This window comes from Helicoverpa zea, chromosome 5 (genome assembly GCF_022581195.2).
Source record: "Helicoverpa zea isolate HzStark_Cry1AcR chromosome 5, ilHelZeax1.1, whole genome shotgun sequence".
Lineage (NCBI taxonomy): Eukaryota > Metazoa > Arthropoda > Insecta > Lepidoptera > Noctuidae > Helicoverpa > Helicoverpa zea.
In genome coordinates, this window is record NC_061456.1 from 4,024,283 (window position 1) to 4,051,217 (window position 26,935).

The 26,935-nt window shown below is 34.9% G+C and overlaps 1 protein-coding gene and 2 long non-coding RNA genes across 5 annotated transcripts in view; 1 reads left to right on the plus strand and 2 right to left on the minus strand.

The window, feature by feature from the left end:
• The window catches only part of LOC124630240 (protein qui-1), a 113,499-nt gene that overhangs the window by 17,697 nt on the left and 68,867 nt on the right, over positions 1–26,935 (minus strand). For all 3 annotated transcript variants that reach the window (XR_006984403.1, XM_047164019.1, XM_047164018.1), the window contains exons 3-14: positions 26,376–26,455; positions 21,386–21,508; positions 18,802–18,971; positions 16,930–17,084; positions 13,083–13,251; positions 11,935–12,094; positions 10,993–11,737; positions 10,525–10,668; positions 8,725–8,925; positions 6,075–6,271; positions 4,484–4,630; positions 2,834–2,952 (exon numbers count right to left, since the gene is read on the minus strand). Coding sequence is in view for 2 of the 3 variants with exons in the window: in XM_047164019.1 (XP_047019975.1) it covers positions 2,834–2,952; positions 4,484–4,630; positions 6,075–6,271; positions 8,725–8,925; positions 10,525–10,668; positions 10,993–11,737; positions 11,935–12,094; positions 13,083–13,251; positions 16,930–17,084; positions 18,802–18,971; positions 21,386–21,508; positions 26,376–26,455 (2,410 nt within the window). In the remaining variant the exon portion in view is untranslated. The remainder of the gene's footprint in view (positions 1–2,833; positions 2,953–4,483; positions 4,631–6,074; positions 6,272–8,724; positions 8,926–10,524; positions 10,669–10,992; positions 11,738–11,934; positions 12,095–13,082; positions 13,252–16,929; positions 17,085–18,801; positions 18,972–21,385; positions 21,509–26,375; positions 26,456–26,935) is intronic.
• On the plus strand, positions 13,931–14,782 carry LOC124630241. Its single transcript, XR_006984404.1, has 3 exons — positions 13,931–14,169; positions 14,262–14,401; positions 14,536–14,782. It is a non-coding gene; the product is annotated as an uncharacterized LOC124630241 (long non-coding RNA).
• On the minus strand, positions 14,771–16,284 carry LOC124630242. Its single transcript, XR_006984405.1, has 3 exons — positions 15,622–16,284; positions 15,334–15,533; positions 14,771–15,057 (listed from the first exon to the last, which is right to left on the minus strand). It is a non-coding gene; the product is annotated as an uncharacterized LOC124630242 (long non-coding RNA).

Consider the following 26,935-nt stretch of genomic DNA (forward strand, 5'->3'; position numbering starts at 1 on the left):
TGAGGTATAGAAGTTTTTTGGTACGATGGTTAAAGTCCAAAACCTTTATTGAATTATAGAGCTTTCACACTAGCAGATATTGTCGCGCGTATACGCTCGGTTTTGCTACGCCGTTGTCCGGTAGTAGGAGTCATCTTTCCAACAAGAGTTAGTTGTCAATTATTTGCTGTCGTATGAGAACGATAACCCCGCATTGTCACGAGGAAAAACTCCGAGGAAAATCAGCTAGTTTAGCGGAAAGCTCTCTTGAATTATTGTTTTTTTTTTACACAAAAACTCACTGTTCCAGAAAAGTTTTCACCAGAACACTTCGGCATCAAACAAGCAAGTTTTCCGACCATGTCGTGACATGTCATTCTATTTACATAAGCCACTCAAAAAGGGCATTTGATAACAGTAAAGTGCGAAATAGTGTTCCTTTTCAATAACAAGACATGAAATAAAGATAAACATACTGAAGTAACAATGCAAAGGGAAAGAAAAACACAATATTATATGAAAAGAAAGAAAACAAAGGCAATGTTTTTCTCTTAACCATCCCAATTATTTTCCCTGGATTTTTCATTAAGAATAATCGTCTACTCTTGTCCCCGGGAACATAAATTACGAAAAACTTAATGGGGAAGATAGGGAGCGCGATTATCAAGTTAATGAACAATAACTTCTGGGACATTCATGAGGATTTTACAACATTTTTAAAGGTATAAAACAATTTGTATTTAAAGTAACACGTGACGGAGAACTTAACAAATGAATTTTAACGTGTTTTCTTTCTATTAAATGCCACTTCAGCTAAGCCGTTACTGCTTACTTCAATGAGGAACTGAAAAACATATGTAGTATTTCAAGTTATGTTGCTGGAAATAAATTTACCAAAATAAAATAGTTCGCTAGTTTATCATTCTAGTAACTGTCCAAAGATCCGTAAAAACCTCTTTCGGAAGGTTGACATATACAGATTGAGCAGAAAGGTTTCTACGTGTGTACTTTTCTCGGACATTTTGGTGAAGGAATAACCATTTTTTGTATGGACAATGAAATAAATGTACCTGCGTTGGTATGTATCAAACAAAGCACTCTATCGTCATTTTATTTTATATTAGGTGAATATTAGTTTCTGCAATGTGCGACAGCTTTTTACATACCTAAATGAAAAGTCGCACATTTTCTATCTCCCTACTAAAACATACTTACAAAGTGAACCCAACGCTAACAGCTATAAAGCCAATTGTTTAGTTGTACGTTTTCGTGCGCTCAGGTGTTTCCTAGACTCCAATTCCAGTGAGTGGTAACTATGTAATTGCAGTACACTAGTATCACCCGTAACGACCAGTTTTCGAACACTATAAGCCAAATTGATCACTTCTAACGTTCGCTTCGTCTAATTAATGACTATTCTCGAATGTTCTGGAACACTGGATTTCCTCCAAGTACTGTTTGTAAATGATCGGAATTTATATCAGTTCTCGTATCTGTAATGTCTAAAGATCTGACATCGTGTGTACGAATGGAGCAATTAATATGGAAGTTTGGTTTACTTGAGCCGTAATGTAGGGAAACTTTGGCTTTATAGAGTTATCTGTATCGTAAATACTATTGCTTTGGTACTGTAGATATTGATTGGTTCTGTTCGAGGTTTGTTTATTGGGAACTTTGTGTAAGTGGGACATTGTTAGTATTAGTCATACATACGTTGAACTTATTTAAAAAGAGATACTGATTTCAGAACCCGAGTATTTTATGTAGAGGGGTTTTTGGGGTTACTTTATGTTGACCGTTACGTAGATTTTTTTCTAACAATTTCGTAAACATGGTGGTTTACACCCCAAAAACTTGTTTGTTGTTTGTAATAAATATTGTAACAAACCATTTACATCCGTTTTAGTATTTAACGACCAATAAAGGTTATTTATGATATTAGTTGGCGTTTTGATTGGATGATAAGTAAGCGTTTACATTTGTTCGACGGGGCACGCGATGTTCAAGGAATCGAACTTGTCTGATATTGTTCGGGAAGTTTCATGACAAAGTTTGTAATAGAACTAGTCAAGCGATGCACTAACTTCAGTTGGAAACTAGTAATTTTACTTTGTTCACTTATTCGATAACAAAAAATGAGAAGAAAATATAAAAATAAATGTAAAGTAATTGGATGTCCTTATCATCGTTGTGATGCAATATACATAATTGGTGCAATTTAAGTACAAGTAATTTTGCGTAAATAAATCTTCAGTCATTAAAATGAAAGAGAAATCTCGGCTGGACAGAAACCGGTCACAAATTACAAATAAATGTTGCCAAAATAAATATAAAAGTGCGTCATTTCGGATGGTATATTTTGTGTTCCAGAGGCATTTATAATGGATATTCCGAATCAAATGGGGTTTCCTCAATCTCCGGATTCAGAGATAGCTGACCCAAATCCAATTGCTTATCTTATCGGAGATCAATCCAATATAAAATTTGTTTGGTTTACTTTAAATTATTCATGATCTATTCGATTCGTACAATTGAACAATGATTTGATGGCTATGAGTTCTGAATAATATATTATGTGTAGTTCGAAAGGATGTTAAGAATTTCGGAATGAGCATGAAGATTATGAATAAACAGCTAATTTCGACTATGATTTGAAGGTAATAAGTGTTGTACATTATAGAAAACCTCGTTTACATATTCTAGCATCCTTAGAAACTACCTTACACTTTGCCGTAACCTCCCGTTCATATCATCATATTCATATATTATCACATCTGCTGCATCTGTCGAAATAATACCGCAAATACGGAGGGAGCATCTTCAATATACTAATTATATATGAACAATGTCTTACCATCCATTGAGGGGTACAAGTAGTGGCTTGTCGTAGCCGTCACACCACGCCATGGCGGCGGTCACTAGAGTAGCCAGCACCCCGCGACGCGCCACCGCTGGCCGGAGCCATGCTATTATCTAGGGTAAAATAGTTCTAAATAAATATATTGCAAAGGGGTATTTGGGCTTTATAGCAATGGATATGGGAATTGGATATAATGAAACTAGAACATTGTAAAACTTTCTGTGAATAAGTAGTACCTACCAATATTTTAGGGTGTTACTAAACCTATCTATTAATAGACCATTCCTCGGTTACAGCTAATTTTAAAACACAAGATGGTAGAATTGATTGGTATAGTCACCCCTTCTATCATAACTCAGTAAATTACAAATTCTTCATTTTACAAAATCCATTCCTGAACCAAATTCTAACTACCAATACTTTCAACATTTACTTCAAAGTTAGAGTCAATTACTTGACTAGTAAATCCAGGCACTATACTCGATTGTAAGTCAATGAAGGCTTCACTTGGGAAAGTTTAGCTCACTAGTTCAGCGGAGAATAAACCGCATCGACCAACTGCCTTCCGCACTTTACTATCTGCAGTTCACGTCAAATAACTTTACATACTACGAGTTTGTATAAAGTGTAAATTAACTAGGATTGAGCATTTATTTACATACCTACTATAGTTCGGCCATTCAGAGAATGCGTTCCTGACACGTCGCGATTGAACTGACGACGTAACTACATTCATTGATTATTGATATAATAATGTTGTTTTAATGCTCCTCAATTGTTAAAACGGTAAACAACCAGCAAAAATATTTTTATCGTAACTGCAACGCCATTGCAAAGTTACGTCGTCAGTTCAATCGCGACGTGTCAGGAACGCATTCTCTGAATGGCCGAACTATACTTATTCGAGAAGATTCGTTCTTGCTCACATAACAAAGTAAGGGTTATTTTTGCCATAATGACAAAAACACGATGTGTTTTGGTACATCATTAATGATTATGCTCCACCTAAAAGCAGGTGTTGTGTTCAAGACATAGATAAGATTGATCAGTTAGTCTAGTTTGAAAAAGTAAAAAACCTGAAGATAAAGAAATACTCCTTAGATAACAAAAAAGCCACGGAGCAACCCCATAACCATTCTTGAAAAACAAATGCTCCATTACGACCGGACCCCTAACCCTTAACTTAGAACATTTTTTATACTCACCCGCAATAAAGTGGGTACACTCGAAGCCTCATGTCTTTATAGCTATCTATTGAATTTGTGACTGTACGTAAACCAATTTCCAAAGTTACTGGGGAACAAAGGCTTATGGAAACTCGTTAAAGGGCTTTGTGGCCCTGCTGACATCGAGGGCACATTATTGATTGATACTTGATCCGCGATCAGATTCTATCTAACGTCCCTCCATATATTTCGGCGAGATGTTTTTTATAGCTTTTTTGAACGATTTGTATTACGTGATGAGGTTAAAATATTAGGTACTTTAGACGTAATGTATGTATTTTCAATTTGGGTGAGTGTAAAAATAATGAGTTTGAGAAAATTCGAATTCAAAAATATTTCACTTCTTTCATTTTCAACGCAAAGGTTTTTTGTCTTCAAAATTATACCTAGTATAAAGTTCATATATAAATCAAATTACCTGAGCACCCAACTGCATAGGATCCCTGGTGAGTATATCGCTGGACTTCCTTACGGCTCCGTAGACTAGCTCCACGTCACGGTCCAAGATGTAACATCGCACGTGCTCCAAGATGCAGCGGAGGTACGATATCGTTACTGTTTGTACCTGTACCACAAATATTATAGGTAGAAACAGATGAAAACGAAATGTAGTGGAGAAAATTATAAAACAACTAATAGAATTTCGCTATTCAAACATTTCAGTTTCCTGGGAAATTCAATTATATTGGCTGTTTAGAAATTTCTCCGCTCCGATTAGCTGTTCCTGTAAATATGAGCATTATTGCAAGTGACTTTCAAATTCTGTTGTAAAAAATATATGAAATAGCAAAACAAGAATTCCACTAACGATCTAAATACGTTTCTGAACCAAATATTAATCAGTTGATTTAATTGGAAGTTTCTTTCAAACTTAATAAAAATCTAATTAAATATCAACAAGAACATAAACCCAGGTACTAACACAAACAAGAAACACCGTGGTTGTTTCCCGATCGTTAAAACTTGGTCATTTAATAGGGGAATTAACATTTATTAGGTGTACAGTGTTACGTAAACTTTGGAGTTCACTCGCTTCCATTAAGTTGAAACTTTGAAAACTATCAGTTGCCTACCTTTAGTGGTAAGTAGTTCGTACTTTTGAAATATATTTAGAGGTATGTTGGACTAAGCGGTTTGTAATTGTTTGGTATCTAGTTCAATCAGTGGGATTGTAATGATATGAATAGTTTATGTAATGATTAGAATAAAGTATTTGAGGAGCCTTCATTGTTTTGGTCAAGTTATGTAAATACAATTTCCCGGCTCATTTATACAAAATTAATTATAATTAGTACAAAGGACTCGCGATACCAGATTTTGGCATAATTTTAACCAAAGTAACAATATTTTTACGCAATTAAGTAAAATTTTGACTTAATAAAGAAACAAAGCAAAAACGCGAAATCTAAAAGAGTTACTAAAGGAGAGGAAATTAAATATATAAAAAATAATTGTGTAGAAGAATTTTAAGGGCGTCGACAATTTTTTTGTCTAAGAATAGTAGATTTACGGCTGGGAATGGTAATAGAATTACGGTATAATGTTAAGGTACTTTGTCCATTAAAGGCGTGCCTAGCTTTAGGCGACATCAAAGGAGATACGAACCCTGGGCGATGTGAAAGAAAATGAAAAATATTTTCAAAATTGTTGCTTTTTATTCTTTTCAAAAGATTATTTTCGACCATCTTTGCTTTGGGTTTTTTGATAACCTGATAGTGTTTTATTGAAAACAGAATTTGGTTTTGATTTTACTGTTATAATTTCCTTATTTGTTTTAAGCTATCCTTCACTTCTATGGAATAGTCCTCATATACTCCTTTTGTTTATTACACGTCTAAACATTTTAATCATAATGCCCGTAGCCCAGTAACGGTTGCATGATTTTATTTAGTTAAATAGTCGACTTTTACAAGGTAATTTAATTTTAATCACGAGTACTGCTGATCACATAATATTTCTACTCATGATGATACTATTCAGATAATATGTGAAAAAAATAAGTGACTTACCGAAGCAAGTAAAAAGTCGAAGTTACAAACAGTGAGGTCCTTCAGCTTTGAGAAGTCTCCAGCCAACAGCAGATGGAGCCAGGACTCCTCAACGTGTCGCTGCGTGAACGCCGCAGCCGTCCTACTGGCGGAGTGGAAGGGGGTCGAGTCCAGGAGAGCATCGTCGTCATTGTCCACGCAACCTATGAGCACACGAACTGTGATGTGGTTTAGATGGGTACTTTTTTTTCTCTAAATATATCGGGTGTGTCGTTCATAATCACATTAAATGAAATGCGTTAATATACTGGTTAATATATGTCGATTAACACAAAGATAAAAGAAAAATACGTAAAAATAAAAAAATGATTTTTTCAAACAAAGTAAATGGAATAAAAATGTGCAAACATTAGAACACCATATAAAAGTCAGTCATTACAAACAACTGAAATTCTCCCTTGAAAACTGACAGCTGTCAACTGATCAAAACATACGATACTCCTAACTTTATCTCTGCTTTACACATGATGTTGTAAATTATAAAAAACGAAAAATGACTCCTGTGGTCAAACCACTGAATGGATTAGGTTATTTTTTTTACAATTCGCCATAGAATATCATAAAGTATATGCGATATGATTTAATGTGATTGTGAACGACACACCCGATATAAATTGGTATATTATCTAGGTATTATAATCTAAAACAATTCGCAGCACCCATCAATTTGAATGTAGCCTTAAACGTAAATAGGGATCATATTGGACTCAAAAATACTCATCTCATTCTATATTTAGGTTCGAGAACAAATTATGAAATTATGCATCATTGACCTATAAGTAAGTACAATGTGGGTACTAATAGGTTGAACATGCAGGTATTTTTAGTATCTCTTTACCGGTATGGAGTGTTATCGAGGTCAATGACCGTCACGCCACAGGTACATAAAAAGTCTGACGTAAAGTAATCCATCAACATAATACCCAGAGGCTTTGTGTTCAAAATCCATTACATTACCTACCTATGTTAAAGTTGGACATTTTCAAAGAAAACGTAAACAATATAGCGTTATACCGTTCTGGAAACAATTCACCGGGCTCGAATACACTTCGGATGGAAAGGTTTGGTTTCATCATCTCGGATATCTAAAGGAGTTTTCTTTGTGTGAAGGCGCAATACTAGATGTGCAGAATTCAATCAAAACGAATTGAAAGGGGTCCTACATCTGGTGTGTTTGTGACACGTTTTCTTTCAAAATGATATGTTGCACCTCATTTTTGTTGAAATTCCGATAGACTCTCAAACCTTGTTTATATTCACAATTTATGGGAGAGAAATATGAAATATTCGACGATCAAGAATTGGAATTTAATATGAAATTATTGGCGTATTAGCGAGCGTCGTTGACGGTGTCAACAAGATTATTAAAACGAGCTTACGTGGTTCATTTGCTTAGGCGCTGATCCCAAGGAATTTTGTACGCATTATTGGGGACGACATGCGATGGATATCCATGTCAGCAGGATTGATGAGACTTTGAGTATGTAATAAATTATTGTTTGTTACGGTTGTTATGAATTTTTATGAAACGATGAATGTAAAGCCAAGTGGTTGAATAATAATTAGGATAAACACTGTTTTGCAAGATATTTAGGTTCACGCACCTGTTCACCCACTGATTAAGTTCGACTTAGAACTTTCAAAGTTTCACATTGCACTACAGTGTGCTCTTGCATCTTGAGACAAGTCACTTCTCTACGTGAACTCGAAACTTTGGATTAAGAAGTAAGTTTCACGCGCTCAAAAACCATTTCGTTACGTACGTTAAGACTATAAATTTAATTTATTTAACAGTTTACCAGTTTTCTCTAATCTACCTTATGGTATCTGCCATATAATCGTACCAACCATTAATATGTACTTAACGGAACACAGATAGGCTATCATCCCATTCATAGATGTTTGACACAATATACCATTAAGTTTTAGCTACTTTTAGAGATAACGTCTCAATACGGGTAAGCTAACGTCCCAGTCATAGATGTTTGATACGATAAAATCAAGTTTCGGCAACTTTTAGAGGTAATGTTTTATTATTTAACTTCTAGTGATAAATATCTCCTTACTATCTAGTAACTCACCAGGTTCCTGAGCCTCAGAAGTGTCAGTATTTTCAGCATCGTGTAGGAAGTTGGCTAAGTGTAGCGCAGCCATAGACAAGGTACAAGTGCGCGTCTCTGAGTGCCGCTTGAGAGCGCCCTACTCGTTCGTGCTACTATATTGGTACTAGCTCCTTATTATCTAGTAACTCACCAGGTTCCTGAGCTTCAGAAGTATCAGTATCATCGGCATCGTGTAGGAAGTTGGCGAAGTGTAGCGCGGCGAGGTCAGAGTGAGCGTCTCTGAGCGCCGCCTGAGAGCTCCCGTAGGGGGCGCCGCGGCTCCTCGAGCTACTATTATTGGTACCATCTCCTAACTATCTAGTAACTCACCAGGTTCCTGAGCTTCAGAAGTATCAGTATCATCGGCATCGTGTAGGAAGTTGGCGAAGTGTAGCGCGGCGAGGTCAGAGTGAGCGTCTCTGAGCGCCGCCTGAGAGCTCCCGTAGGGGGCGCCGCGGCTCCTCGAGCTACTATTATTGGTACCATCTCCTAACTATCTAGTAACTCACCAGGTTCCTGAGCTTCAGAAGTATCAGTATCATCGGCATCGTGTAGGAAGTTGGCGAAGTGTAACGCAGCTAGGTCGGAGTGCGCGTCTCTGAGCGCCGCTTGAGAGCGCACGTAGCGGCGCCGAGCGCGCGAGCTGGCCGCCGCGGCTCGCCACCGCCAGGTACAACGCCCTGATACTACGTTCTCCGATATTAGGTTTTCTGGTAGGAGACAAAAATAATGATATTTTAGACGCAATAAAGAACTTCCAAAATAATTAAACAATCATTATAATATCACGGTAATTTTCTACCAATAAAGAAATAGACGTATTACAAGTGTAAACCATGTGATAAACACCATTGAATTTTACGTGCTTACACGTATAATTTCATTATATGGATACTTATGACTTCATGTCCTAGTACGTTGACTATAAAACATGCCTGAGAATATGTCATCAGATGAGAATATTCACAACTGTCCAAAATTCGTTAACACTACGCCAAGATTCCCACACAGAACAGTTTGCGGGCAACACAGTTGATTAATGTTCATAACCGACATAGTAATAAACAAAAGCGGTAAAGCTAGCAATGAGCAAACATAAAAACCGTATCGTATAGGATAATAAGCTGGCTTTATAACATTATCATATGGACATGAAAACGCAACAAACTCCAATGAAGACAATAAAGAGTAACAACCAATTTATATTTATGTATATCGAATCGACATTGTTCAGTAAGTCGACAGCTTTGTAGATAAAATATAACAATGAAACAGTTTTATTAAAGCGAGCAATATAGAACGCGCTGTTAAATAATATGAAGCAAAAAGTACGTGGATTGTAATTGAATTACATGACAATAAAATTGGATCAGGTGCCACAGAGAATATTGTTTGCTATCGAAACTCCATTTTCTATATTCGTTTTCGTTCTGGACACAAAAATGTGAATGTCCGAGGGAATGGCGTACAAGTCGATTGAAACGGTTTGATCAAATGCAGATTGCATCTGAATAGGAGAATTTTGCGGGATTTTCTATTGTGCATATTTGTCTTCATATTCTTTTAGAAAGTGATGGCAATTATTATCAGAAAAAATATTTTATGATAGTACAATTTATCGTGTTTTAGAACACGCAATATTTGAGTTTATTTTTAAAGTTATAAAATCCAATTTCACAAACACATTTCAAGAGTTTACAAATATTTATTCATGAAAATTTGTGCCACTACGAAAATTAAGCTCTTTAGATACTTTCACACTTAAATTTCAATATAAATTGTTATTTATTATGGGTATGAAAACAAAATTGGTTCAATCAGAAGATTAAATTTCACCAGGCTCGTGATATTGGAGCGATTAAATATTAATATTTTTGGCGAAACAATGAGGGCATTATCGATATTGCCCCAACACTAGTATCCGATTATTAAAGTTGTGGTTAGTGACATTTATGAACCTGTAATACGAAATAATGGTGAATAATTTAGAGAATAATTTGATATTATTTCGCTTGAATGCAAAATGATCTGTTTATTTCTTAAATTTTGAGCATGTTTGTGCTACATAGAATTTAAAAATATAGAGCTTGATATCATATTAACAGGCTTGAACATGTCGGATTCAAATGAATTGGAGATTAGTATTACATTTTTTTTTTGTGAATTCGATTGTTAGGTTTTTTGTTGTTTTTCTCAGAAAAAGGCTAAGAATAAGTTATAGTTTCGATGTGGAATTAGAAAGACATACTTATTCAGTCTTAATCTATCTACGTACCTACATAAACAAACAAATAAGTAAAAAAACTTACTCATCATATTCTTAGCTACACATATGGTAGAGAAGTTGAAGTTGGCTTCCTTCAGAGTGATGACGGCGTCACTGTTACTCGTCGGCATCAGCAGTTCCAAGAGTTCTAGCTCCGTTAGACCGAACTCTGAACATGTTATGTAACCTGGTGGTAAAGGGGTTCATTTAGTAAATGTCGGGATTTCGGTAAGATGATGTTTATTTGAAAAGCTGATTTAAAATGTTACAAAAATATGTCGTAAAGGCCTTCCCATTTAGCACGTCTCGATTTTTCGAGTGTTGCCAATCCAACCAATCGGGGTAGTAGGCATCCAAGTCGTCCCGAGTAATAAAATTATATTAGTCAGAGAAAAGAAAATATACCACAATACTATTGTATTAAATGCTTTCATAACTTTGGTTTTTATACTAAAAGTTAGTAAAGTGATTCAATGAAACTTCTTACAACACGAATGTAGTTTGTACTCACTTGCTAATTTACTAAACGCTTTAGAACCGAAGACGACTTCTAAATTATCGAAGGCACCATCAATATAGTCTCCGTAGCTATTATTCTCTGGAGTCTCGTCGATCGCGTCCAACAAATAGTAACAGTTCTGAACTTTGAACTTTTCTTTCTGCGCTGGCGTCAGCTGCAGTTGCTCCAAAGATACGGCACTAGTACACACGAGAAACACATTTCTTGGCAACGACATCGGCAGCCAAGATAATCCCGTCACTATATCACATTCCAACGGATTCACTCTATGAACATTATCGATAAATATTAACAAAATCTCATTTTCCATCTCCTCGCATTTCCTAAGCAGACTTTGGAACCAATTGTTAATATAAAGAGGATCGAAACTCGCGTCTTTCGGCAAGTATCCTTCGGGAATGTTTAAAATTATCGATATCTGTTGACACATCACTCGCAGCAGCTCCAAGTTATAGGCCGATCGCGGTGTCGAAGCGGAAAATCTTACTATCCTCAACACTGGCTTTGGAAATATTTCTTCGCACTTGAAGTAAAGATGTGTCAATAAGGTGCTTTTTCCTGAAGCATCAGGCCCATATATTAAGGCCGGTGGATGCCGTGTGCGGTTTTCATAATTTTCCTTAGCGTTATGTAAAATACTTTTGGCTGCTTCTTCAACTTGCTTAACGTTAACTTTATACAAACGATTATGTTCTATACATATCCTAAGATGAGTGATGTGTTCCAGAAAAACTTCCTGAAAGTTGAAATGGGAATCGATAAATTACTCGTGCGCGAAAAGTTGTCACTTTAGACATTTCACTTGGTTCAATATTTGAGACTTTAAAGTTGAAAGTCTATTATTACTAGGATTTATACGAACATTTACTCTAGGAGAAATTTCAAATTTTGACATAGAGGGGCTTTTGTTATTTGAGGAATGAATTGTATTACCTGTACAGTCTTTTTTCTTCCCTTCCCCTGATCGGGCTCGGTGCTAAGGCTCTCGTCGACGAGTGAACTGACCACTACTTGTACCATCTCCCTGAAGGGAGCTAGTTTCTCTTCGTTGTCAGACGCACCATCTGTTCTCGATGATTCTGCTGATAATGACCTATTGGGAAATAAGTTTATATTTAGGTGTTTTATTTTTTAAAGCTAATTCTTTGTAAACTTCGGTAGGTGTGCCCTATCATCATAAAGGTGCCTATGTAAACTGGGCAATATAATTAGATTCAAGGACTAGGTCATCTCTATCACCTTTACATCATAAAAGCTTTTGCACAGACTAAAGAACAAAATTGATGGTAATCAATTTATAATTTGAAAGCGCCGAACTTCATTATTTCATTAACTTTTGCATTCATGAGAAAGGTTGAAAGTTCGGAGACTCCAAGTATTTAATATTAGGCAGTATTTTATACTTAGCGACGATGCCGATGTATGAAAATTGCTCGAGTTTGATTAAAATGTTCGACGCTATCTACGCTTAATGAATTTTAAATTAATTTCATGATTGATTGCTCAAACTTTGAGAATTACTTCTTAATCGTTCATTGATAATTCCTCAAATATTATTATTGGAACCAGCATTGAATATCAATATAAAAGTAATAAAATACCTACAATATTTTCCTTTTATAGTGGCTTATAAAAGACGTATAAAAACTATTAATCTAGCGGGTATTTCTTAAGGAGATTGTTATTTTCCTTCCTTATAACATCTTTGACATAACTTGACTCGTAATATGAAGGTAGAAAATAGGATCGTATACCGACAATAGAAAAATATTTTTTTTTTCAGATTAACATTTTTTTACGACATACTGTCACAACGTCGAAGCGACTTTTCATGTATCAATAAAACTAAATCGTCTCTTCTCCACTAAAGATATATTTGATATTTTTTAACACATTATAAGGAAAATATATATCTTTTAGAACATGTACCTATTTAATTTGTGTGTTAAGTTAATAACAAATATTCAGCACCGTTTTATGACTACCTATTTCATAATTCATTATTTCGCCTATCTTCATATTATCTCAAGCTTACATTATAATATGATAAAAGAAACCCCACATAATAAATAGTTACTTACTCCAACGTAATAATATGTGTATCAGGTAAGGCGTCTTCCATTTTTCTTCTCAGTTCTTTTAACCTGCTATGCGCCAACACTGTTATCTTGGAGTCATCCGGCTCCAAGTCTGGCGTGTCTCTTATAACGGCTATCATCCCTTTTGGATGATTGCCACTTGATAGGAGATCTGAAAAGTGATACTTTTTAGCTTCTGAAACGTGGTTTTGATTACCTTACAGTCACTATAATGTAAACTGTCTCCCCTACATACCTATGGAGGAATATTGGATCAAGTGGGAGGCAAATTATCAACTATAGTGGTATCACTATACCTACTACAGACTTGTGTATGGATCAGATATTCCAAAATTGTATTCCATGAAATAATAAATAACAGATTTGAGGATACCAAAACTAAAAACAATGGAATAATAAAAACAAGATTAAACTTTATCACCATCCACAGCAACATTTACATTCCGCACAAAAAATACCAGCATTGTTTCAGAAAGAACTAATGCTGAACTAAAAGTTATATAAAACCAGGGGGTCTACTCTAATTCAACGAAAAACGAAGTTTCGTACGAAATTTCGCGAACTTCTTACCACGGTTCCATTTCGTTCCGAAATTTCGTACGAACGAAGATTGTTTGACGTTTATTGTCTATAAACCTACTCTAATTCGAAATGCTACGAACGAATATTTGATTTTGACAGACGAAACTTCGGAATTTTAACCTCAAATTCAACGAAACCAAAAGAGTTGTCGTTTGATTTTCGTATTAGTTTTCGTTTTGTGAATTTTGTATGAAAATTATTGGCAAAGGTTACAATAATGCTTTAAATCAAAGCAGATTTACGTGAAGATCGTGTAGACAGAAGAAGGAACCGGCAGTGCTTGCGCAATCAATTAAATATTAGCAAAATTCCCGACGTAGTGTTTGTAGGAAATCACACGACTCAGTCGGCAATTTTTCGAAGAGTTGAGCCAGGAATTCGTGCCTTTATTATCTCCAAACAACACATATTGTAATTGTTAGACCTTCTGGAGCATGAGGAACAATATTTTAATCGAAAATATTTTCATTCTCTTAACACCCAAGTTGTAAGTACCTATAAGAACTAAACATCAATGATTTAATTGAGGCATTGACTGTTGTTTATTATGATGCTGATCAATCCTTTATTATTTTGCAGATATGTGACAGTGATTGCTATACCCATAACAAATGTGAATGTGTCATTTGGTGGAGCAACACATGATGCTTATATTCGGAGAGAGTGTGATGTTAGAAGCCACTTGGAAGGTCTCCAGAATTAAACAGTTTATCTATTAGGTACGTTTGACTTTATTGCATTTTAAATATATTTATTCAAGTTGGGATAAAAGCGGTACCCCAAACTTTCCCATTTATATCATTATCATTAATTAAGTAGTAGTGTTATTCACATATTTTCATATTTATTTTAGGTGACTCTGGGTATGCTCTAAGGGAGCATATGATGACACCTATAGATAAAGCTCTTGAAGGCAGATACAACTTTGCAGAGCTTTGTTAGTGCACATTTTGGAAGGAATAGGTAGGACAAAGTTCTACTCGAGCACATCATAACATGTTCAACTAGAACTATATTAATTATCGATTTTAAGAATTTGACATGATATTATTACTTTTAATAAAAGAGAGTTTAATAAAAGAATAAAATATATGCTTAAAGTTTTATTTACTTTAACCCTGACATAACAAATTAATAACAAAGAAATACTAAACACAAATAACTAACAATACACTAACAAAATCTTAATTGCTATCCAGATATTCCTTTATTGTGTTATGTAGGGTTAGGACTGATGCCTGCCAATTCACGTCTTATGCCTGCAAGCTCTGCGGTTTTCACCGTCTCTATCTCTGTGCACGCTCCTCTTCTTATTGATACAATCTGCTTCTTACACGTGTGCTGGCAGATCGTCTCCTTGTACAGTGTTGAGAGGCTGCAAAACAACATTCCAATTCAAGTCAATAGCTCTGAACAACAGTGTAAACAAAATATGGCTAAGACACTTGAAAGGGTTAAGTAACAACAAAAAGTTCTCAACTTAACACTTGACCCCTTTAATACCATATGCAAATAAAATAAAAAAGATACAATCATTATTCAATAGTATAAAGTTAATCTGTATTCTTTATGAAGAGTATTTCTTATAAATACACTCAAAAAAATGTTATCTATATTGTGTACAATTTATTTACAATAGTAAAATACTTACAAGGTGTGAAAGTCAGGCATTCTTGTGTCAATGGTGGTGGTACATAGGCAGCTATTACAGGTGGACTCTCAGGTTATCGTTGTGGCTGGGATCAACTATTCAACCTCCCGCGAGCTAAATCTCTATGTTCGTCCAGGAAATTGAGAACGGTTTCGATTTGTTGAGGAGTTGCCGAACCCCGTATATGGAGCCATTTTAAACTGAAACTATAAATGATTAGTATTAGAAAAGGCAATGGTGTTAGAGCGAAACCAAATATTGCATTGGTATAATATGATATCTACTCACGAAGTTTTTAAATCCAAAACTTGTTGCGAACCAAAATACAGCAGACGTACGTAGAAGTCGGACTGTAGTAAAGTACGACATAATACTTCCTTAGGGAACTCGTACCTTGGTATAAAAGCACTTGGAAACATGATTTATTAAATACGACACTTGAGAAACACACTTCAGAAAACTTATCAAAGTATTCAAACAAAAAATCTTAAGTCGACATGTTATGATTAGATTGTATTATGCAGCTATTTTTGGTTGTCATACGTGATTACCCATTTTTGGCATGGAATAGTACTCTTCAAATTAGTTGGTTAGCAATGACTGTCAAAGGGCTTTTTATAGTGTCGAGTCGAAAGTAGTTGAAAATATATTTTTTGCCTGAAAGTTTAGATTGTTTGCATGAATCTTAGAAGAAATATGTAATGAATCACATTTATAATGTTACATGAATAAGTAAAGCTGAAAATTTTAATAATTTCAAGTTAAAGTAAAAACCGTAACTTAGTTTAGTCGACATCATAAAAGCCCCACACAATATTATAGATTCCATTCGTTCACGATAATTGTCTATGATTCCGAACTTCGTATGCGCATCCGAAAATGAAATAGAGTAGGGTCACTAACGAAACTTCGTTTGAATTTCGTTCGATATCGAAGTTTCGTTTCGTTGAATAAGAGTAGACCCCCTGCACCGAGTGAGGTACAATTCTTTACGGCCGTAATACCTAGTATTGGTAGCAAATAAAACACGACGGTATTTTGAACCGGGCTGCTGTTTCCGAGTAATTGGATCGGAGGATCGTACAATGGTTATGCTTTCGATTTTTTCTACTCAGATTTGATATGCCTCTAGTGTGCACGGACGGGTTTTTTTGTTTTCATTTTGCATGTTCCCTGATGAAGAGTGTTTTTGTGGGAAGCTGCGGTTATTCAATCAATGTGTTTTCTTTGGGCTCCGCAATTCTATTAACGGGAATATGTTCATAGGCAAGATTTTCAACACGAAATAATGAGTATCATGTTTGATCTCATTTAGAAGCAAAATCAAACAAACCACTTGGAATAAACAAAGGCATGGATCATGTTCAATAAAATATCCAATATCACTTATCCTAAACTTACTTAGAACTCCATAACAGACGTAATTAATTATTTTCTAATATTCAGCCATGGCAATTAATTTGCCCGAGCATTAATTGTTCGTCTTCATTGTTGACAAAGCTGTCTTGTTTTGTGTTGTTCACTTTTAATTAGTGTAATTGAAGTCTGTTTGATATAAGAGATCTTTCATTAATTAAAAATGTACTGAAAACTTACCTAAGGCTAATTCACATTGTAATTCGACGGGGCTACGGAGCAAGTCGGATACTTCTAGACCGTTTGCCGAAGCTTCAAGGGCTGTCGCATTAAATGCTTTTTGCACCTCGAAAAGACGACTTCTTTGTTCTTCGCGATCCATTAAATCACTGAACCTGTGAAACAGAAAAAGGTGTTATTTATTATACTTGTGAATATTATCTAACCCTTATAATCTACATAGTTTTCCCAAAATCCTTTCTTCACGTACATGTACACAAACGTAAAATATTGCCAAAAGTTTTGGTTAAAAGAAAATATTTTCTAAGTTTGTGACAAGACTCTAGGGAGTCCTTCCAGAGCTCGATACTTTTACAAAAACTTAGGATCGAATGTAATATAAACTTGTCTTTGTGCCAAATACATGTTGAGAGTTGAGAAACAATAGCGCCTGATATTATTATTGTTATGTAAATGTCACTCGCTTATTGTAACTTAGGAATATTTATGAAATACTTTGTATATAGTTATGCGTCAATGATTCAGCATATTTTGCCTTATCTACATATATCCCTCCTAAACTCTAAAGTCAGAGACATCACGAAAAATTATTTCGATTATAATATTATGATTTATTAACAACCTAGGTAAGTATATACCGACAACAAGCGGCTTCTTAATGCATATTTATTTTTATTTTAATTAATTCGCTGTGTATGTAAATGTATAGATACGCACCTTTGTTGTTACGTATAATACGCTTAATCTCGACTCAATATAAAAACAAAGAAAAATAAATGGAGGTGCTATTGTGGCCAAAATACTTCTTTTTACCACATTTATCCTCTATTCTTCTATTAAAGTAGCGGTTGTTCATAATGGTCCATTTCCTCGGCGTATATTGCTTCTTTATATCCGTATATTTTGTGTTCCCTCGTCGCCATAATAAAACATAACCTGTGGGACCTACTTGACGATGTAGCAATATTTATGTGGACAGTACCCACTGAGTCTGGCAATAAATTATATATTTTTACGATTCCACAGAGTAATGAGACCTCGTGCTTAGGAACCGCTCGTAAATTCTAACGACTTGAAAGATGAAATGCGATAAGGATGATTCAAACTTCCCTTAATTATTGAATGGGAGTCACCGAACAATTATACAGAACCATCCAAAGTTTTTGATTAAGGACTACTTATAATAGAAGTTTTGTTAAGGAGGTATAAATGCAATTTTACGAAATATCAGTTAACAATGCTTGGCTATTTCAAGTCTTCAAATATTACGTAATTTTGATTTTGTTGCTTATGCTTAGAAGAGACTCGACATTATAGAATAGTATTGAGTCGCAAATAACATAATCATCAGAAAGTAGTCGAGATGTTGCGATAAAATTAAAGAATTAAAAATGGTCTGATTTCAATAATGAGCAGTCAGTAGTTAAAAGGTTTTTTGATTAAGAGATTCACTTGAACAATTTACCGAATTAAAATTGAGTTTACATCTGATGTAATTGTATCGTTATATAAAAGCCAATGCCACTGTGTTAATTGGTTAGCTTAATTTATTTAACTTTCACATTATACAGTAGTAAATAACCATTCACTTATTACCACATCTCTTTCCTAGTTCACTCCAGTTATACTCAGCCAGAAAAACCTATTTTTATACTTAGCCTTATTCTTTCTAATAGTCTAATTGGGCAAATGAATTTGTTTGTTACGCCTGAATAACAAAGAATCCAAACTTACGAATGGCCCTTTTTGCCAGTTAGGTAAAACGGAACCAATTAAATCTTTCGTTTCATTGCACACATTGGCGCAGCTTGGCAAATAGCACAATAGAAACGATTACCTATAGTATTTTTAGTTCAACTAAAAATAACTTACCACTTATCTTCTCCCTCCAAGTGGTAGCTACCGTCTCCATTCAGCCGGTAGCAAGCTCGAACGAGTGCCGCCTGTGCCGAATCTGACTTGACCAGCTCCTCGAACGTAGCTTCTGGGATCTTGAATGGGAGTACCGGCTGGTATGATGATGCATCGCCACCGATGAGACACTAGGTAAAAGAAAATTAAAAAAAACGTTTAAATATTCGTATGCAGATACGAGTCATTTTATGAAAATGGAAATGTTTAGGTAGGTATTTAAAATTTTTGTTATGTATTTAAGTACACACCAGGACTTTATTTTTAATATTGGCAATACTTAAATAAATTACATTGGCCGCTCCATTTCTAATACGAACATTTCACGTTTTACAGGATTCTTTCGAAGGATATTAAAAATTTAAACCCATTTAACCATTTTATCAAGAAAAGTTAATAATAGCTTGAAGAACTTTTCTTTTTAAAACGATTTTTCACTTTTTATTTTAAGTTTTTAATTGTTCGCACGCTTAGTAATTTAAAAAGCATTCTGTGAAAGTTCTAAGTAAATGGAGCACTAAGTTCAAATTACCTATTCCAATTAAGAATAATTACTGGGGAGAAACATCAACTTTGTGTGGGTGGGTTTAATGATTGGTAGTGATTTTTAAAACGTCTATAAAAGAAAATACTTTGAATAATTATTGCCTGTACCTACGTTTGTGCGTGTATTGCATAACTATCGACTTTTACTTTTTTATGCTAGACTATAAAACTAAAATACAACTAGGTACTGTAGAGATATAGTACTGAAGTAGATTAGAAGTAGGTTTTATTAATTGTAATTGATACTGGCCGGACAATGATATAAATAGAAATAGAATAAGTTTTGATATTGAAGTGTGTCACTTCACAAACATATAGATAGACACGCAGAACAAAAAACAGATACAACTGCGTAATATGAACAATAATTTAGGGTTTCTAAATAAACAAAATGTAAATAAATTTAAATATAGGAAACGTTGTGATTGATTTATAGTTTTTCTAATGCATATTTTATAATTACATGTTACCTGGAACGAATTGTACGAGCATTGCCAGTGAAGGGATAAGAAGGTGAGCTACTCCATCTTCGTGAGAAGATGATGTCCACGGCAGAGCTACTTCATCTTCAGTACGAAGGAAGATGAAGATAACCAATGTGGTCAAGCGTGTGTTATTTTTATAAGTTTTTTAACATTGCTCTGTAAATCTGATCCCAAAATTATTATCTGATTTGGCTTAAAAAAATATTTGGATGGTGAATTGAGGTTGAGATCAACTTCGCAATAAGGGGCATAGCCTCGCGAAGAGTGTTTGCTTGACACAATGGTTTCTGCCGAAGATTTATGATCCCTATATTTGATTTATTTATTATTTAATATTCCAAAATTTTAAAAAATAATTTTGGATAAGATGTTTAATTATGTTACTATAGGTGAGAAACTTTGATAACGGTGACTTATCCCTTCATCTGACACGGTAGCGTCCGGCGAAGTTGTAAGTTGTCAATACAGAGTTTTTCTTCGCTTGAAAGGTAATCCCTTCAGGACGGGTGGTCACTTTGAATATCCTTTGCTATTAGAGGCACGTTTCGGGGCTTTTTGCGTGGTTTTGCTACGAAAAAGTTCACGATAACATGTGTTCTTGCAGTGCAATTTGGCACACTTAAGTAAATAACTTACATGTTATTGTAAACTATCCCGTTGTGAGGGACGTGTTTTTAATTTCCACGCATAGGTAATGGTCGGCTAGATTTAGGCAGGTAACATTTATATGATTGTCCGCCTAAAGCTGCGCTTTTGAGATAAAGTTTCAACTTTATCCTAAGGGCGTAGCTGATGTAGAGATATAGTACTGAAGTAGATTAGAAGTAGGTTTTATTAATTGTAATTGATACTGGCCGGACAATGATATAAATAGAAATAGAATAAGTTTTGATATTGAAGTGTGTCACTTCACCCCCGAGTCAGAAAATAAACGAAAAGTTAAAGTTCCTTTTAATGTTTTAATTGAATATCCTGAAGATCCCCGGTCCCTAGCGCGCCACGCGCTACAGTACCTACATATTTTTGACATAAAATACCACGATTTTGCCTTCACCTTACAAAATAACGAACAAACTGTTATTAATTCTTTTTCACAAAACCAAATACGAATATACTTTCGAGAAAATTAAAATTCCCTCCAATAAAACAAATGAAAAACAAAATTGATAATTTGCTGACGTAACCGACCACAGGTAATATAATATTGCAACAGAAATAATAATTTTTTGTACGCAAAGGAATTACGGCTTTCTGCCTGATGACAATATTTAATTTTCTCAAATCACTATCCAAATTGTCATCTATTAAAAAAAATATGGAACTAGTTCAAATTCAAGTATAGAAGTTTAGAACATGGAGAAAAATATTTTTTGTGTTCTTAATTAAAAAAAAAAATAAATAATATGAATGATACCTACAGCGACTTTTATATAAAAAAAAATACTACTTTGTCTATCTAATGGTCATAGTTAAGTTTGACGACGATTAAGAGATAAGAAATATTGTGAGCTTACCAGAAAATAACCGGCTTTCGATGTTTGGTTGCAGCATCGTATTTCTTCGAGGTAATGTTGAAGTAATGCTGGATTAGCTTCGTCCCCACCGTCAGTCCCATAGTGCATGTCCACGAACTCGATCTATGGAAATATCAAAAAGGTTTTACATGTAAAACAAACCTAAAGTTACAATATTTTATCAACTGAAACTGCCTTTTTTATTTGTTCAACGTTCTCGGGTGAGTGCTATAAATTTGTTTGAAATGGTACGGGCAAATCGTCGTTTATTTATATCCGATTCGTTTTCCATTTTCATACGTATGCAATTTCAGAGTAAAAATATTTTTATAAAAAAGTTTGAAATGCTTTGCAACTGGCCGTAATTGCGCCAGCTAAATAAAAATAAATGTAAAAAGCATTGGTTTGACTGTCAAAGATCAAATTAGTGTTAATTTCAAAGACTACAATATATATAGTCAAGATTTGAAAATGAAATCAAAATGAAATGGTAATTTTTGAATGTGCATGAATTTGTGTGACGGTTATTTGTATTGTATTATCAATAGCAGCATCAAGATTTTAATTTGAACGTGAGTGAGATCTTATTATGATTTGTTTGATTTTTAATTAGGTATGTAAAAGAAAAGATTTCTACAATTATTATTTAAGCTTTTACTAAATACGCCACCTAAACACTACCTCTTACACTAAGTCGCAATTTTCCGTCACTTAATACCACAAAGCCAAAATGGCAGTTAACAAACCTCTTTTGATGAAACAACTTAACACCCAACTACATTTAATCCACTCTTAAGTCTAGAATGTTCGCTGCACATTTCTAGAAAGCCTTTAAACCGAGGCGATGCGAAGTTTCTTTGGTACGAGTATTAACCGCATCCTACATAAGTTTACTTACTTACTGTACTTAACTTACTTTATTGAGCCGTTACGTGGCGTTTAAGTTTTATTGATTTAGTTTGATTGCGTTTTAGATACTTTTGCGGAGAATACTCTATTTTTTAATGTGGTTGTTATGTTTTCATGTGGTTCAATCAACAGGACTATTTTCTTGATGGGCTTGGATTTGAGATTGATCTCTCTTTGTGCAACATGCAGAAGTGAGAAAGTTTGGTCAGTCAGACCTTGAATGTAACTACTAAATGACCAAGCCACCTGTAGAGTATAAGCGAACAATACCATATCTTAGCAAATCTCAACACGAAAGGAGCATTTGTTGAAATGTCACATGGTGCATATTTACAGTGATGAATCTGAAATATTACTAGTTAGTAAAATTACCTAACACTAGTTAGTAATACTAGAATTGCCGTCATACCCCATCTCAATCTCTATATTCATACCCGAACCATTAACTACACCATGAAACTCCACATCCGTAAATCGGTAAACTAAATTATACGTCTGACTGCGATCTAGACTGTTTCAATAATGCGGGCTACATTCTCCTGCGCCAAAGTTTCAGATGCAGTCGAATACACTTTAATGGAGACCAGAGCTTCGTACTTACTAAGTATACTCTATTTGAGTTGGATGTAGTTAACGTACATTAAGAGAATATTCTCTACATTTTAAGGGAATTTGGTATTAAAATTATTATGTGATCCGGCTTTCTGGTTGTTAGGCTGGCTGCTGAATACTTATAATTTTATGATATCTTAGAACCAACATAAAATATACGGTTGATTGATACCTTTACTCCGGGGGAAATACACCGTGCTATTTAAATTAATGATAGTACCTAGATCGATTAAGATGCGATGAGGAATAAACTGTTCTTTAGACATTCTAACTTCCTTACCAAAATTATGAATGAGTGTAACCCTTTGTATGATGTACTTTCACACTAAATGGAAGTGGGGGAACAGACAGTAGGTGTAATATGAATTTTACGGTAAACAACAAAATTATAACTATGAACTTGATATCTTGATATATATCAGCTTGTATTTTAGAGGTTACTAATTTTGATAATTGGGTTTAAATTACTCCATGATTATATTGTTCTCAAATATTTGGGACAGAATAATTCAATAAGGTGAAGCATCGCGTACATTATTGTCTAATATTCGAATATCCATAACATGATTAAACATTAATCGATGGTCGGTAAACCTGACCAGAATGCGGGGCCGAGAAGGTTAATATGGGACCGCTAATTCTACCTGTTTAATTAATTCAGATCGCATAATCGAATAAAACCGCAATTAAGATGGTCGTGAAACGCACCTGGGCGGCCATTTTGGATTTTCTTTTTGCTTTTAAATAATGGCTGTGGCTTTATGCCATGTGCTGTACCTACTTGATATTCTACTATACCCTTCAGGTTTATAAAATTAATAGGTCAATCAATCAATCGTTTTTCAATCAATCGTTTATTATTTCACTTTGTACATAATTTTACAATATTACGCTTAATTCTAAAAAGTGCTGATGTAAGATTTGCCTGAACTAGGTAAAAACCTGTGTCTCAGGCGTAAAAGTGCTTATTATAATATATCTAGTAGCGAAATTAACATTTCACAATAAATTGCTATAGTAATTAAAAAGTAGGTTACTGTGACAAATAGTGTTATTATACATATTTATTCTAATGCTTACATACTAATTTATTTCAATTATAATATCTAGGTAATTTTGATTTACTACAGTCGGCAATTCTGCGGTCTGGTCAAAAACAAGCCTTGCAAATAATTTCAACATTATTTTTTACAGCTATAGTCATTTAAATTTACAGATCGTGTATAGTAATTTATTAAAATATAAAAGTTTCCTTAAAACGAATAAGTAATCAAACTATCTAAAAGTAAAACATAATAGTATGTACCGTGTAAAGATGATTAAGAGCTAAATATAATCTAGTATTTGGCGCTATCAGGCACCTCCATAATCTATAGAGTTGATATATCTATATTCTGCGGCTTTTCTAGCAGGGCAATCCAAATCTCCCGTCTTATGGTTGCAGGGTTTTTTATAGCGCTTGCAGGTTGCACAGTTTGGAGGGTTTTCCTTAGAGGAGCACTCTTGTGTCGCGTGTCCGTCTGCTCCACAGTGGCCACAAGTAGAGGTGATGGATTTGCAAGTCTTAGATGCATGACCATACTGCTGACACTTGAAGCACCGAGTCACAAGGGTGAAATCATGTACCGGGCATGACGTCCAGTTTATGTAAAGCCTGTTCTAGGTATTTAATACCTGTAGATTTTAAAATAAAATGAACTGTCCATGACCTCGCTTTGACTCTTTTGTGACATTGACATTCAGGACTCGGCAAAATGTGTAAAGATAATATGTATAAGAATATTTCTTATTCATTTTCGAAGATTGTATGAACAGATGGTTAGTACCAATCTACCTTTAATATTTCCACCGAAATATTGTACCGTGTGAAAGTTCGAGTGATATTGAATATTTTATGATAACAACCTTCGGGTCTTGGTTTACTTTTTATCTACTGTTTATCCACGTGTGAAAGGTTTTCACGGTGTTTTGTATTTTTAACTGAAGGGAGGTGCACTTAGGGGTTTTGTCGCCTGAGTGGAAAAAAGGTAAATCAAGAGAGGACAAGCATAAGGAAAACTCAGGAAGGTGTTAACACATTTTGCTGGTTTAAGAATGAATATTTAATGCTTTGTCTTATAAAAATAGATCAAGCTCGTGTTGTTAGAAAAAATCTGTTTAAGTTGGAACAAATTTAACATATTGATTTTAATGTAAAATAAAATACAGGTGTTTCATTTTGTAAGCATCGGTAATTTCAATTGGTACTGGCCTGCACACCCGATAAAGAATAGGATCAAATGTCCCCAGGGCCAGCGTGAGCTTTTTAACAGTGAAATAATTTGCCAAATCAGTTCTGTAGTTTCAGAGCCAATAAAAAATCTCATCTTCCCTCTTTAATATTAATTTAGACCTTATTTCAGGGCGGCTGCCAACCACCGATCATTATTTATTTATTTGTACCTTTCATAGCTTTTATCTAATAAGAGTCTCTGATGTAAATAATAGGTATACAAAGCAACAAAGACCGCGATCTTGTCAAAAGGTCTTACCGGTAATCCCAAATGAAATTATTATTTCTTTCATCTTTCTTTTATTTGACATTCATATTTTACGGGCTTCGGTTTACATTGTGAGTCGAATTACATGAACGTTTGTTTATAATGTTTATCTATCTTGACAAAATGTCTTGCTATATTAAGGTGTATAAAATAGTGATATTACTTAGCTACTGTTTCATCTACTTAAATATTTATTATGTTTATTACCAACTACAAGTCCATCCGAAAAAAGATGTTAGTCACGTAATAATAGAAATCAAAAATCGTTACGAATTAAATTTAAATTTAATGTCTAAGGAGACAAACTTTATGTTCAGTAAAACAGTTTGACAGTCAAAATGTTAAGCTAAAAGTTCCCAAATAACGACTTATTTTTGGGTACGCCTAGTTTGTGATTCATAATAAGCTTACCAAATGTTACATCTAAAATTATCCGACATTACACGAAGCTACCACATGGGCCGAGAGTTGCTAACTATAAGTTAATTTTCATTTTGGTCGCTAATATGCTTCACATTTCAGGTAGCTGGTCCAAAAGTTTGTTTGGACCGTGTTCGCACATTTTGTGGCGATGTAGTTTAATGGAAAGTTTGTGTAGGAAACTTTGTCAGTGGTAATGTGATATGTAGGAACGTTCGAGTAGCTGTGACCTGTCTGTGGGTTTGGAAAACTTTATTGAACAGGTGTTAGGGTTCACAGAAACGAGTGTTGTGTGAGAAGTTTGTGTCTCTGTACATTGTAAAAAATAAGGTGGGGTTTCTTTGATTTATCGTGAGGCATAATTTTATTAACAGGCGTCCAAAACTTCAAAAGTGTTATTTATTCAGTCTACTTTCACCAAGAAGTGTCTGTGGAATTCCGCAGATAGCAGTGGGTATCTTATACGGCAGATATTTTTTCTTAAATAGTGCGTATTATTAGCTACTTACCTCAATGTATCGATCGTCGTACGTGGACTGCAACTCTGGTCCGACCATCTCCAGGATTTGACGTCTCTCCTCGCGGAATTCTGGGAAAGAGGGTAATGTCTTCAATGTTATCTCATATAGGTATCTATATTAAGTTTGAATAGGTACTGTTTTAGCCAGCAAACTTCAATTTAAATTGTCATTCTCTAAGTCAGAAGTGATGATGATGATGTCCTCCTAGCCGATTATCGGCTACGGCGGCTGTTCTCATTTAAGGAGATTAGCCAACTGCGCGGGACATATTATAGTGCACGAGCATTTGCGCAGACACAAGTGCACTCCCTATTCCTTCACTCTCATAGCCCGATGGGACGGCAATCCGACACGACCGGAAAGAGATCAGGCGCAGGACCGACATTTACGTGCTCTCCGATGCACGGGTGTATCAATCACCAACTTCCAGGCTCCGGGCTGCTTTGTGAAAGTCTTCTAAAACCCACAAAGCAATTTCGGCCCGACTCGGGAATCGAACCTGAGACCTCGCGCTCAGCAGCCGCACATGCGACAGCTAGACCAACGAG